General features: G+C 53.3%; 1 protein-coding gene across 2 annotated transcripts in view; it reads left to right on the forward strand.

The window, feature by feature from the left end:
- Nucleotides 1-9,264, forward strand: part of GALNT18 (polypeptide N-acetylgalactosaminyltransferase 18) — a 355,336-nt gene extending 346,072 nt beyond the window's left edge. For both annotated transcript variants that reach the window (XM_040456863.1, XM_040456864.1), the window contains one exon: nt 8,843-9,264. In XM_040456863.1, coding sequence (XP_040312797.1) covers nt 8,843-8,989 — 147 coding nt within the window. In that variant the 3' untranslated portion in view covers nt 8,990-9,264. The remainder of the gene's footprint in view (nt 1-8,842) is intronic.
- Nucleotides 9,265-15,221: the final 5,957 nt, after the last annotated feature.

Genomic DNA, 15,221 nt, shown 5'->3' on the forward strand with positions numbered 1-15,221 from the left:
ATTTATGCATTTTCCACATGAGGGACATCACGGATAACAACAGAGATGTCTATTAATGCCAGGAGAGAAGACATTTTCGAGAGTATGAGGAGACTGCCCGGAAGAGAGCTGAGTGTAGAGCCAAGCCTGCCTGTCCAGGATAATTGGCTCTGATTTGTGGGGTATAATTTGATAATTTGATGCAAGATGAGTAACCCACTCAAAAAAGAACCTATTTGCAGAGCACATTTCCCAGGGAGCACGGCTAATTCTGCCAAAGAATTTCCCCACACTCAAGGAGGAGGAGTCCTTGACTTTCTCCCATTCCGATTCCCAGTCGCTGTCAGGAAGTCCGACTTCAGGAACCTTTTGTACTGAAAAGACCATAATCTGGTATTTCATTATGGCTCTGGAATAAAACACCTTTTCATTCCCGTGTCGTATGAAGGGGCAAATGTAGAACTGTCCAGTTTTGATGGATTAACAAAGCCTTGCGTAGGCCCTGGAAGTTTGTGATGTTTAGTTTATGGCAGTCAGCATGCCCCCCCCACCCACTGCTCATCCCACAGAGATCAGGAGCCAGGAGCAGGTGTGATGGCTCAGATCCCCACTACTCAGACCGAAGATTTTAAAAATTATTTACCGAATTTACATGGTGATTCCTATGTGCCAGATAGTATTGTAACTGCCTTATAAATATTACTTAACTCCCCCCAACAATGCTAGTAGGTACTTTAATTATCCTCATTTTACAGATGAGGAAACTGAGGCACAGAGAGACTAATTTGTCCAAGAACAAATCTAGGAATTTTGCCTCTGGGATCTATGCTTTAAACCACCATACCATGGCGCCTTTCTTTGTCTTGCTTCTAGAAAACCAGTGAATGGCTGCAGTGGGAGTTTGGGGCTAGGGTCTCCCTGCCAACCAGTCACTGGCGTGTGTGAACTGGCTGGATTCCTGCCACCTCAGCGAACTCCTTCCAGCCACCCTGCTATCTCCACAACCCACTTTCACCCTTTTTTTTTTTTTTTTTTCCGCACTTGAGATTGCCATTACCCCATCTTTGGTCCAGTGGACCTTCAGAGCAAATCCCAGGCAGACTCTCACTCAGGCACTGGTGAGTCTCCTTTAAAAAAGATAAATGCCAGAGTACTTCTTGAATAAATCTAGTGTTAAATATTCATAATACATAAAGACCGCTTTCCTCTATGAAAAGACTTAATCTCAGAGTTTCTTTAACTAGTGCTAACATCCCACCCATGCTTTGAAGTATTTGATTACTAATCATTAACTATTTAACCTGGAAACTCCCAAGCCCACTGTGCTTAAAGCCCAAGACGCACTGGGCCATTTGGCCGTGGAAAATTAATTAGAAAGGAAAGTGGAACGAGAGCTTTGAAATAAGCAGAGAAGACTTCGGAATACAGGAGTCACTCCACACAACCTCCTCTAAACACTTTGGTGGTAAACATGAGACCAGCCTGAGCTCAGCCCAGAGGCTCCAGAGGTCACAAGTGCAAGCGACAAGCCAGGCCCAGCCCTTCCTTGAGACTGTGACAGCTTGTTTGTGGTAGCCAGCCAGCAGCACTGGAGGCAGCAGCCCCCGGGAACCTAACAAGGCATTTTCTGGGCCCCATCACAGGCCCAGAAGTGATCTGTGATAAGCGAGCCCTCCAGGGACTCTGTCTAATCTGTTTACCCAGCCTACACCCTCAGGAGGAACTGGGCTAGTTAGGAAACCTCTAGCTGCCACAGGCACATAGTTGGGGAAACTAAAGCAGAGGGGAAGCGCATGCTGCGTGACCTGGGGTCAGCTACACAGTGGACCACGGCTCCACGAGCCCCACTCTACACATCATCAGTGCCCCATGGCAAGACACAAATCTGAGTGCCCCACAGCTCTCCGGGCCTTCTGCAAATGAGAAGCCTAAGGCCCAGGGCAGCTGAGCTGCTGACCCTGGGTCCGGTGGGAAGAGCCAGAGGCAAGGCCAGGAGCAGAGCCCCTCTTCCTTTGCTTCCGCCCACACGGCCTCTCTTGCCCTTCCAAGTGACTACTCCAGAGAGGCCCAGAAGGAGCCAGAGCTAGGCTGGGGGCTGGGAACGCACCTCCAGGAATTATTATTAGCCTCCTTAATTCTATACATTGAGCTTTCGATTTTTTGTAACGCTCTTTCCATATTTACTTCAGTTTCCATTCCAATTAAGCTCTCTGTGTGCTGCGGCATCTCTCCTGCCAGGTTTAATTGCCCTTATTTAAATTCTTTAATTAAAAGTATTGTGTGTTTCCAGATCCTGTTGGTGTATGTATTACACAAATAATTTCGATGACTGGACTGGTAAACCAAGGAACTGTGCTCTCCATGGACGGTGGCGCTGGCCAGGGGATCTGCATCAAGCCCCAGCCCTTCAGAGCCCAGGGCCCGGCCCAGGGGCTGCTGGATGGGCCTGGGCTGTGAGGACAAGAGACTGCAAACAGGCATCCTGGCTTCCTTCCTTCCTCCAACACTCCATGCCTCACACAGCAGCCAGAGTGGCCCGGTTAGCATGTCAGTCCGACCCTGCAATGGCCCTGTTACCAGATTAAAAGCCAAAGTCCATTCAGTGGCTGTGAGTCCTCACTGAGTCCTCACAGAACCTCTTGGGCCTTAACTCCTACTCCTACTCCTACCCCACGCCCGCGCTGCCCAACGGCCTCCACGCTGGTCTTTGTGCTGTTCTCTGAACACACCAGGCCTCTGCTGGTGCGAGAGCCTTGCTCTGGGGCATAGGACTACCCCCAGATCCCACCTAGGCCACCTTCTCTCCCCCTTTGTGTCTTCACTCAACTCTCCCCTTCTTGTTGACGATCACCCTGGCCACCTCTTTCTTCTGCCTGCCTCCCGCCGGCCCCACTCTCTTACCTGGTTTGTCTGAGGCCGTTCAGGCTAGAACACAAAGACCATCGACTGAATGGCTTACACAACAAACATTTATTTCTCACAGTTCTGAAGCCTGGGAGGTCCAAGATCAAGGTGCCAGCAGATAGTGTCCGCTGAGAACCCTCTTCCTGGGTTGCAGGTGTTCCCTTTCTCACTGCGTCCTCACATGGCAGAGGGAGACAGGCATCTCTCTTGCGTCTCTTCTTAAAAGGGCACTAATCCAATTCATGAGGGCTCCACCCTCATGACCTAATTACCTCCCAGAGGCCCCACCTCCAAATATCATCACAGTGGGGATTAGGATTTCAGTATGAATTTTAAGGGCTCGCATTCAGTCCGTTTTTGTGCACAGCCTGATCACTCTCTAACACACCACAGAACTGACTGTTTGCTCCCCCTCCTGGAATATAGGCTCAGTCTTTGTCTACAGAAAAAGATCTGTTCCTGTTTAGTCACTCCTGACTCTCCATGGCCTAGAGTTACACAGTAACTGGCACACAGTAGGTACTAAATATCTGATGGATGGATGAATAGATGGATGAATCATGAGTCTGCAGCGAGCCCTCAAAAGAACTAGCCCAAACTGGCTCCGCAGAGCCCCTGAAGCCCACGAAGGTGACCTTCCTCCGCCCCAGACATCGAGGCACCCGCAGAACTCAGTCTAGTCCGCTGCCTCGAGACAGGCATGGGGTGGGAGAGATGACGTGGTGGGCCTAGTCACACATGCTAGTGAGGAACAGTGAATGGGGCAGGGGCCCCCAGCCTGTCTCTACCGTTTACTGACCACGTGACCCTGGGCCCGTGTCCCAACCTTTCTGAGCCCTAGTCTCCAGTTCTATACAATGTGGACAATTACCATCTCCACCCCTCAGGGTTATCATGAGGAATACGTGCGACGGGGCATGTGGAGCATTTGACACAGTGCTGGGAGCCTGGGAAATCAGTGGCAACCGCTGTTAGTTCCATCTCAGTGCAGAGCCTGCAGGGAGGGGTACGGAGAGTCACAGCACCAGACTGCTCCCCAGGGTGTGCTGACCTCACCAGGGAAGGATGGACCGCAGGAAAGGAAGGCTCCTTTGCAACTGTGGTGGATGGAATCTGTCCAGAGAGGGTGAGAGCCTAGAGATTATTCACTGAGAGCGGCTGGGGTCCGCGAAGGAGGACAGGAGGGAGGCAGCACCGGTGGCCACTGCTAGCTCCCTCACCCAAAGTGGCCTGCCTCCTCCTCCTCTAGCCCAGATATGTTCCCAAGACATTGACCAGGGCTGCTCAGCGAGGCCTCCACACGGGCCTTACTCTTCTGCTCTAGAAGATTCTCCTCTTGGAGCCTCTAGGGAGGAAGTTCTCCTTGACTGCCTGCTTCACCCTCCCTGACAGGCCCTGATGCTCTCACTGAGGTTGTGTCTCCTTCACAGCACTGCTCTTGGCCTCGCTCTGTTTCTTCCACATCCTTCCCAGAGGCCACACTGGCTGCTTCTGCCCCAGGGTCACGACGCTTCCTGTCTCCAGGGTCCTGAGGGCCAGGATGGGGTCTGGGAAATGTCACATTTGAGTCTCTGAAGGAATGCTTTCCTTCTCAGAGACACTCCTCCCTCTCTTGGGCTTGGCAAGGCGCTCCTGTGAAAGGCTTAGAATGTGCCTGAGTGGTGGCAGGAAAGGAGAGACTGCGCCTTCTCTGTTTTGGACCAGTTTCCCCAAGTTTAGTGATCCAGGGTTGACGGAAGCAGCCCAGCCACTGGCACACAGGCCCGGGCCAGCCCCTGAGGAGATTCTGAGAAGCCCATCTTCAGCAGAGTGAATGGGCACTTGCTCTGGTCCCTTTTCTGCCTGTTGTGCAATTTTTCCGGAGCCCTCATCCTGATACACACTCGTTGGTTGTTTTGTAGCTGATGGAAGGGTTTCCCGTTCCTCCTTCTCTCATCCTCCAGTAGTCAGGACAGAAATGACCATCTGGTCCTAGACACAATGGAACCAGAGTGGAGAGCAGCTCACCCGGGGCCACCAGCTAAGAACCAGGAAGGAAGCATCGTAGGTCAGCACCGCCCCTTCCCATCTCACTGCCAGAAAGGCCGGCAGAGCTCATGAATTAGTGAGTGGGGCTGGTCTCATTCGCACCCTGCCTGAGCTCCACTCCTAGCGACGTGGGTCTGGCACGCCGCCAGCTGATGGAGTGTTGGAGGGTCAGGGGAGCCTGGCCACACATCTGCCAAAGAAGCAGCAGTGACACAGCCCAACCCGGATGTGGGCGACAGGTGCGCTCAGGCCATGGCAACAGAAATGGCAGAAACCTGTGCCTGGCAGAGCCATGGGCTGGCCTTGCTTGGAGCAGGTGTCACAAGGGATGTCTCGGGGTCCGCAAGTCCAGCTTTTGAGGGAAAGAATGGGGTCCCACAGCTTCCAAGTGGACTACTTGAAGCTATCAAGCTGTCGTCAGCCCAGGAGCATGGCGTGGCCACCGAAAGCACTGATTCATTGGCTGTGTTGAAGGAGTCTGTTGTCCAGTGGAAATGAGGTGGTGGCCCTCTGCTTGGCAGTCAGTTCTGAGTGACACAGAATAACTGGAGTTTGTCCAAAGGAGAGCAGGCGGGTTGGAAAAATTATACAAAATTGTTGCTCAGTTCCTTGTGGAAGTTTAAACTAGAAAGGCATGGAACTCGGGGGACATGAGCCCTACCTTCCCCTATTGGAAGGGAAAGGGTGGAGAAGCAGGAGCAGACCCACATGTGGGAACCTCAGGGGGACAGTCTGGGGCCCGCTGCTGGATGCCTCCACGACAAGGATTTGAGTTGAATGCTCCTGGGCAGAGCAGCATGGAAAAGAAAGTGCTGGTTCAGGAGGCTACGTGAGTCACCCCTGGAGGAGGCCCAGCAAAGCTGGAGGCCCCAGGCCGAAGTAGAGGTCACCCAGGTTGCTGATTAGAGCAAGAGGGTTGGCCTTCAGAGTGAACTCCACATGCGGACTGCAGGGTCCTTTCTGAGCCCTTGTCTCACTGCCACTTGTTCCTCTGCCCCCTCAGGGCCTGAGTCAGCCGGTGTCTCTCTGGGTGAGAGATGAGCTTGCTGTTTGGGTTTCCTCTTTGCACTGGTGTCTCTCTGCTCTTGGGTGCAATGAGTCACGGCTCTCCTCAGGCGCACAGCAGGAGAGACCTGCTTTCTTCCCTTGAATGTTCCAGAAGAAATTTGCTGGGCCATCTTCCACCCACTGGAAATTGGGAATTCTCTTCCTGCTCCCCAACACATGCACAGACAGACCCCCGGTCCCCTTTGCCATCCAGTCTCTCACTACCTGCCTCCTTCACCCACTGTTCAAGGTCGCTTCTGAGGGAGCTGCATTTTTTTTGTCTTAATTATTTAATTGAAGAATAGCACACATACATACAGAAACATGCACAAAATGTAAATGTTCAACTCAGTGGTTTAAAGCAAAGCAAACACCTGTATTGCCACCAGCCAGGTCAGGAAATAGCATACCATCAGCATCCCAGGAGCCCCTCTCTTGCCTCCTGTCAATCATTTTTCCTCTTCCCCCTCCTTAAAGATAACCCCCATCCTGGCTCTAACACCATGGTCCTATTTTGCCTGTTTGGGGGGTGTATATAAGTGGAATTATATATGTGTTCTTCATCTGGCTTCTTCTGCTAACATGATATTTGTTAGGTTTATTCATATTGAGTGGAGCTCTAGTTTGTATATTTGTGATGCTGTACAATATTCCGTTATGTGACTAACCACAAGTTATTTATCCATTCTACTATCGATGGGCACTTGGGTTGTTTCCAGATTGGAGCTTTTACAAATCATGTTGAAGAAAGCACTCAGGTGCTTGTCTCTGGTGCACGCATTTGTGCTAGGTACAGACCTAGTGTGGGAGTGTTGGGTCTCGGAGATGCGTGTGTCCAGCCGCGGTAAATACTGCCAGTTTCCTAGGTCGCTGTGAGAACTGAGTCTTCATGTTCTCTGAGCTGTCAGCCATCACCATGGGGATAGTGGTAGCTGACTGGGGATGACCCCTTTCAGAAGAAGTTCGCGGTCTCCTCTCCCAGCATGCTGTTCAATGGAATGGGCATGGGATGTAGCTGGGGGTGGGCTGCAGTCATAAGAGGCAGGGGCCCCCCTCCCCCTGCTGCCAGGCCTGCTCAGGGCCACTCCAGAGTGAAACACCTGTGAAACACAGCAGCCCTGTCTGGAGACCCATCCCTCCTCACCTATGCAGGTCATGACTGCCAACATTTACTGATCATCTGTTATGTACCAGGCTTTTGGCTGGATGCTGAGGGCACAGAAATTGATAAGACATAGAGCTGTCAGTTTGGGGGGGGGGGGGGGCGAGACAAGTAAACTAGTAATTCCGCTACTGTTCAATCATGCTGGGCGAATAGAGAAAACACGGTGAAAACACGGGTGAATAGCACCTCGCTAGCTGGGTGGCCTGGAGGAGAAGAGGTGGGAGGGGCTGAGGTGAGAGATAAGGAGGCTTCTGGAAGAAATGGAGCAGGAGCTTAGCCTTGAAATGTGACTGTGCCTTGGCCTGCTACGGAAGCATGGAGAAGGACCCCCAGCACAGGACACGGCTTGCTTGATGTCTAGGAACCCTGATAATACAGAAATCTTTACACAACTGCAGGAAGTTTGGTGTGGCTGCACAAAAGGTGTGGGGGCTGAGGGAGGAGATGAGGCCATGAAGGCCTGTGCTAAGGAACTTGGGCTCTGTCCTCTAGACCAAACGTCATTTCAGAGACATCACTCTTCCCTGCCTCTGGAGGTCAGAGGGGGGTCAACTAGGAGGCTGATGCAGTTGTCCAGGGGACAGAAGATGGTGGCCTGAACGCAGGCAGGGTTGTGATGTGATAGCAATAAGGGGACAGTCACCAGGCAAGAGGGGTGTGGAATTGGCAGGACTTGGTGCCTAATCAGATGCTGGGGAGAAGGCAGAGGTGTCAGTGAGAATGCCCAGGTCTCCCACACGAATGCCTGGCTATTGCTTTTGGGGGAAATTATTTATGGAAAATATTTATAACTGAGGTGGTAAACACAAGAGGAGTAGATTCTGGGGAGAAGGTGAGTTTGAACATCTACTCAAGTGCCATTAAGCTACAAAGAGTGCACTTATAAGGACCACCACCTACCCCAAGCAATTCTGCCTGCAGAATTGGTATAACTCCAAGATACTCAAATAGTCCGGGCTGATGCTCAGGCTTACAGCCAGCAGCCTCAGAGTATCTGAGCTCTGCAAAGGCCTCACTAAAATAAAACTGATTGGGCTTCTCTTTGCTGCCATGGGGCTGCTCTGGGGAGCAACACCTCTCTTCCTTCAAGAGGCTTTAGGCATAAACTGAGTGTGCATGGCTACAGAACATTCTAGAACATCAGTAGCATGGGGGAAAACCATGCATGCCCAGGGCTGAGGGAGCCCAGTGGCCTAGGAGACATATCCAGGAGCCTGACTTTGGTGGAGACCAACGCTGATGACTCTAGAGGTCCACTTGGGCACATGGACCCTGAAAGCAGGAGGTCCTGGGCCTCTGGTGGTGGTCAAATTCAGGCCAGTCATGGGGAGGGGAGTCCCAAGGAACTAGACTTTTCAGAGCAGGACCCCAGCCCATGCCTATGGGGACCAGGGCCTGGCCCCCAGGGTGGGAGCTATGGGAGCACACCAGCATGCCACACCCCAGCAAGTGGATGGAAGTTGGGGCAGGGTGTCTCCGTCCTAACGAAGGACTAGGGCCCTGTGAAGAAAACCAAGGCACATGTTCGGTCTCAGGGAGGAGACCAACACATCAGAGAAGGGCAGCCTGAGGCTGCATGGGAATGCTGGCCCCCACACCTCCCGTAGCCTCTCTGGACCCCAGGCATCTGGACCCACCGATAACTCTAGGCCCGAGGTCCCCCCAGATTCCCCTGTTTCGTCTATAGCCTCTGACTCCACTCTCTGCCCCGGCTCCCAGGGAGGCCCCATCCAGAACCGCAAGTCCAAGCGCTGTCTGGAGCTGCAGGAGAACAGCGACTCGGAGTTTGGCTTCCAGCTGGTGCTGCAGAGGTGCTCAGGCCAGCACTGGAGCATCACCAACGTCCTGAGGAGCCTGGCGTCCTGACCCTGCTGGGAGCCGCCCCCGCCCGTCCCTTTGCTACTGTGTAGCACCTGCTGCAATGCTGCCTGCTGTCTGGGGGGTTGTTTGAGTCTGGGGGAACCAGGTTAGCGGGACCCCCCCAAAAGAGCTTTTTATTTCCTATTCAATTTTCATGGAGTTTATAGAAAGGTGCCGAATGGTGGGTGATGGTATAATATCATAAACTATTTTGCAACTGTAAATAGGGGACAAATGGAAAATATTTATAACTGACAATAAAATACTATTGATTAAGAAAAGGGCTTTTGCAGTCATTTGGTGCTCAGTGGAGCTGCCTGCCTGGTTCCTCTGAACTTGGAGTTCTTGTAGCCCACTTTCTTTGTGAGGCCCAGGGTGGCGAGTGGGGCACTGTGACCTCACGGTCACCTCCAGAGAGAAGGCTCCTTCTGCCTCTCCCACAGCAGATGCGTCCTTTGGAGACAGCATTCCTGAAGAAAGCAGGGTTTCTGCTGGCCCCCGAGCGTCAGCTGCTGAGCTTTAGGCTTCAGGCCACACTGCCCCATCTTGATATCACCTTCCTCACCTCCCAGGGCAGTCCATTGCCCCGGCCCTCAGCAGTAACCCTGGCCTACAGCAAATGCCTCCTTCCAGTTGCTAAGATGGTTCGGCTCCTTCCATGAGTCACGGTGTATTTGTTTCCCGGGGCTGTCATAACAAAGTGCCACTGACTGGCTGGCTTAAACGGAAATTCATTCGGTCCCAGTTCTGGAGGCTGGGAGTACAAAATCAAAGATGGGCAGAGTTGGGTCCTTCCCAGTGCTGTGAGAGGATCTGTTTCAGGTCTCTCTTCTAGCTTCTGATAGCCTCAAACATTCCTCAGCTTGTAGGTGGCCATGTGCTCCCTGTGTCCCTCTGTGTGTCTGCCTCAGGGTCCACATTTCTCATTTTTACAAGGACACCAGTGATATTGGATTAGGGCCCACCATTGTGACCTCGTTTTAACTTGATTACCTCTGTGAAGACTATATTTCCAAATAAGGTCACATTCTGAGGTACTGAGGGGAGAGGACTTCTCGTCTGAGGTACTGAGGGGTAGGGACACAATTGAACCCATAACACATGGCTCTTTCAGTTATGGCTCCACGTCACCCCTCTGGGCCCAGCCTCAGGAGACCAGTGGCCCTCAGAGTAGAACCATCCTTCTTGGAGCCTCTTACTCAATCCTCTGTCCCTCCAATAGCTTCCGGCTGAATGGTTCTTGTCCCAATCCAAAGTAGGCCTTCCTCAGGTTGAAGGCTCCTGTTTTTAGTTTGAAGGACACCCCAACCCCACCTCCAGCACCACCTCCAACCCTCTCGCTCATAGCAGAGCAGTAGTGAGTGTCAGGCTGTAGGACCGAGGCAGGAGAGGAAACCCTTCCTGGACAGATTTCAGCCCCACCCACCCTCTCAAGTTCTCTGGGACCTCCTTCCCAGGGGCCTCCAGTCCCAACACCTGCTTGTTGGGGATCAATAATCTATAGCTGAAACACTGGTGATCATAGAAACACCCCTGTGCCTCAGGGACCCCCAAGGAAGAGGAGCCTCTCGTCTTGGCCATCTGGCACACCAAGACACCCGCATGCACAGGCTTCACCCTAGAGGGCCACTAGGACTTCCCAGGCTGCCACTATAGCCGGCCCCCCCCCCCCCCACACCTAGGGTTACACTGCTTTCCCACCACAGACCAGAGAGGATACCCAGACATTGGCCAGGCAGCTCCCACCTGATGGCTCCCACCCAGGAGGTGGACACAGGAAGCAAGACCCTCAAGAGGGAATTGTAGGCACTTCCTTTGCCATATTCCGGAAGCCAGGGCCTCAATATGGCTTCCCCCACACTTACTCCTCTACCTCATTCTGACAAACTCCTCTGAGCCCTGCAACCCAGCCACGCTTCCCAAGTCCCCTCCATTCTAGTCTCATCTACCCACCTGGTGCTTCACCTCTCAGCACCAATTGCTGTGCTTCATCATCACCCCCACACACTCGCCTGCCAGTGGCCCCCAAGTCTGGTCCCCAGACCAGCGGCATCGGCATCATCTGAGGACTTACTAGAAGGGCAGTTCTCAAGCCCCATCTGGAAATCCTGAATCAGAAACAGGGTTTTAACAAATGGTCCAGGAATTCTGATTCCCTGCTGGAGTCTGAGACCCCTGCTCGGTCCCGGCCAGGACCACTTCCCTTGTGCCCTTCTTCCTGCTCTCTCCCAGGCCTCCCACCCCAGCTACATCCATCACGCGCTCCCCTACACCTGGCGGCCTCTACTTGAAGCCACAATCACAGACGCCCCGCGTCTACCCACACCCGCACCTCCACAGCCCGCGCCCCGTCCCTGCTGTAGGGCAGAGGAACCAGGAGTGGGGACTCTGAGTCAGCCTCAGCTATTGGCTGGATGGTCTCAGGCAGCTACTAAACCTCTCCATCTCTGTTTCCTCTCCTTAAAAAATAGGAATGTCTTCTGTGGGGTTGTTGTGAAAATTAAACGAGTGGAAATTTATGTAAAACACTAAGAACAGCGACAGGTACATGGTAAGTGCTATCAAGTCATAACTACTATTATTTTATCCACTGACATCCTAACACCCAGCCGCCGTCATGGATATCCACACCTTGACACCAGTCGACGCCCATACTTCACCAGGCCTGTTGGCTTCCGTGGCCCATCCAGCCTGTGCCAGCATCTACACCGTCAGTCTCACCTGCCTAGAGGCGCTTGCCCTCACCCAAACCCACGCTTTTACAAACTCCGCACATCCCTGTCCTATCAAAGGCACCCTGCCTTCAGCCACTCCCAACATCTACACTCTAAGAAGCAAACCCCAGAATAGAGCTCTCCCCTTTGAGTTAATCCGGGGGCAGTGAAAACAGGGCGATAGGGGGCAGCTCCTCTCTGAGCCCAGATGCCCAGGCCCTGGTGGGAGAATTGGCTCTGAGATAATCCCTGAGGGCCCTGGCCCCCGAAGAGTGAGGGCCACATGGCCAGTCCAGGCTCACTTGGGTCTCAGAGGGATAAAAGTGAGACACACAAGGTCACACGTCTCCAAAGCAGAGGGGCTGGTGAGCATGGGGCAGAGGCAGGAGGGGAGAATGTAAAGGAAAGAGGCCAAGGGCACTCAGCCACATCCAGCCTCAGCTGGCTGCTTTTCCCTGATGTTGGTGCAAGCTAACTAGCAGCTGTCTGGGGGCTCTCTGAACGCCCTGGAGTGAGATCATTATTTTCTTAATGGTTTGCACATCCGACGACTTGGTAGAAACAGGAAATGGTCTTCCCTGATACCATCAAGGGCTCTTTTAGCAGGTGTCTAGGACCTCCAGGACAGCGAGCCCCGTAGCCTGGTTCCACAGCTCAGCCCCAGCCCTCGCCTGCCAGTACCCAGGCTCCCACCCGCTCCCAGAAGTGAAGGGAGAAGATGGGCCCCTCACTCCCGACCGGAAGCGGACACGATTGTTTGTAGAGACAATGGCAGAAGCCAGCGACCTGGCCATATCCTGGCTGGCCCCAAAGGTCACTTGCCAGGGGGTCACAGACCTGCAGCTCCCGCAGCTTCCTGTGTCTCTGTCTGAGGCCCTTCTGTGGCCACAGGCACATGCTCGGGCCTGCGTGTGGACAGACCGAAGTACTGAGGGGGTTGGGCCTCAGGAACAAGCCTGTCCATGAGGGATGGGCCTCCTCACCCTTCAGGAACACACATGTGAGGCCTCACCACCCCCCCACAGTCCCCCCATAGGACAGAGCCCCAGTAACCCACCTTAATGCGCACTTTACTGGCATTCCTCCCTCCCTATCTCCCCGCCCTCCAGCTCCCTCCCTGTTGTGCCCCAGTCACCTCCCACATGCCAGTCTTTGGGTCTGCTCCGGGAGAAGCTGCTCACGGCCACTCCTGCATCACAGTCTCACACCCGTGACACAGGGCCACCCAGACACCGGGACGCCCAAATCCACATCTATATCCTGAGCTCCAGGCCCAATCTCCGGCTGCTGATGGGCCCTGGGCGTCTGGGTGGGTGTCCCTCAGACAATGCTGATGTGACAAGCAGAGAACCAACCCATTGCTCCTCTCCCAGGGCCGCTCTAGTGACCTCCACCAGGTGCTCACGCCAGAGACCTCCTCTCGTCCCTCACGCCCCCACTGCTCACATCTTGCTTCATCGCTCGCATGGGCCCCGCCACGCCACCTCAGCAGCCCTCCTCCCTGCAACGGTCATAGTGATCTTCCTGAAATGCTATGTCATCAGTTTTTCCCCTGGCCTAAAACTGTCGCCTGGGTCTCACCGAAGATGGTAAATGAGTAGCTCGGGCGCCAGCCTCAGACTTTCCTCCTTCAGTGAGTCCAGGAACTGAGTTTCGGAAATGCCCAGGTCAGGGGTGGGCTGTGGGTGTGAGAGGGCCTAGCTTCCTGGCTGTCACATGCTCTGGATGCCTGTGGCCCTAACCCACCCTCTAGGGATGTTGGTGACCTGTATCTTCTTTCTTTTTTTTCAAGAAGTTTTTCTTGGAGTGAGTATGAGTTTTCCAGAACTTCTGTAACAGTGCCACACACTGGGTGGCTCAAACAACAGAAACGTGTTGTCTCTCAGTCTGGAGTCCAGAAGTCCGAGATCAAGCTGTCAGCAGGGTTGACTCCTCGGAGGGCTGTGACGGAAGGTTGTGTCCAGGCCTCTCTCCTTGGCTTACAATTAACCATCTTTTCCCTGCGCCTTTGCACTGTCTTCCCTGTGTGTGTGACTCGGTTTCCAAATTTCTTCCTCTTTTTTAAAACAAATTTTTTTTTTAACATTTATTTATTATTGAAAGACAGAGAGAGTCAGAGCGGGAGCAGGGGGAAGGAAGAGGGAGAGGGAGACACAGAATCTGAAGCAGGCTCCAGGCTCTGAGCTGTCAGCACAGAGCCCGACGCGGGGCTCGAACTCACAAACCGCGAGATCATGACCTGAGCTGAAGTCGGAGGCTTAACCGACTAAGCCACCCAGGTGCCCCATCCAGTCATATTGGATTAGGACCCATCCTAATGTCCTCATTTTAATTTCACTGCTCCTGTAAAGACCCCATCTCCAAGTAAGGTCACCTCTGAGGGGACTTCCAGGACTTCAACATATGGATTTTGGGGGGAAACACAACTCAGCCCATAAAAGGGAGCGGAAGAGGGGTGGTGAAGGGCATACTCCAGGCTCCGGGGGACTGCCTACACTCATACCCGCCTTGCCTGGCAAGTCCTGCCTGTTGGGGGCACCCCAGTTGTCCTGGTGTCCCCAGGGAAGAGAGTGGGCACTGAGCAGGTGACAGGGAGTTTGTGCATGCAGACCTGAGAAGTTTATCGTTGTCCTCTGTATCCACACCCCTTTTGAGGAAAACTGTCCCAGCCACAGCCCTAGCTGTGACCCCCCCCCCTCCCCCGGTAGCATGACCATGCTGTCTTCCTCCACAGGGAGTCAAGTTGACCCAAGGGAAGTGTCCATAGGCTGGCCAGTAATCAATGACTTAACACAGAAAGATGAACGGGGTCAAATTCTGCTTGCACATTTGCACTATGACACACATAAAGAATCAACCAGGGGTGCCTGGGTGGCTCTGTTGATTGAAAGTCCGACTTCATCTCAGGTCATGATCTCACAGCTTGTGAGTTCGAGCCCCACGTCAGGTTCTGTGCTGACAGCCCGGAACCTGGAGCCTGCTTGGGATTCTGTGTCTCCCTCTCTCCCTGCCCCTAACCCACTCGCGTTCTGTCTCTCTCAAAAGTACATAAACATTTTAAGAAATTAAAAAAAAAAAAAATCAACCAGTTAGTGAAAAAGCCATGGCCATACGTAGAGACATGCCATAGGGTAGATTGGGACCCCAGGAGGACCAACCAAGCCACAGTCTCGTGCATGCTGAGGTCACCAGGGGGAAACCACAGCTGAGCAGAGCAGAGAAAGGAGTTGATGAGCAGAGGCAGCAGACCCACCGTGAGGAAGGCATAGCATGTGGCCATGACACAGATGAAGACCAGAGACAGCCTTAGAGCTGCCCGCATTTCCTCCTCATTCCAGACCCCACCCATCCACATCCTGCCAATTCGCCTTTTCCCAGAGTTGGCTGAGCGGGTCCCTGCCCTTTACAGCCAACAAGACTGACCGGAGCAGGACGTAAAGATTTTGGACACCAGAACCTGCTCATTCCCAGACCCTCACACGCGTGTGAACACATACAGCATACCTACAACTACTGCACACACG

The sequence above is a fragment of the Herpailurus yagouaroundi genome, unplaced genomic scaffold (assembly GCF_014898765.1).
Source record: "Herpailurus yagouaroundi ecotype Mexico unplaced genomic scaffold, PumYag 218, whole genome shotgun sequence".
NCBI classification, from domain to species: domain Eukaryota; kingdom Metazoa; phylum Chordata; class Mammalia; order Carnivora; family Felidae; genus Herpailurus; species Herpailurus yagouaroundi.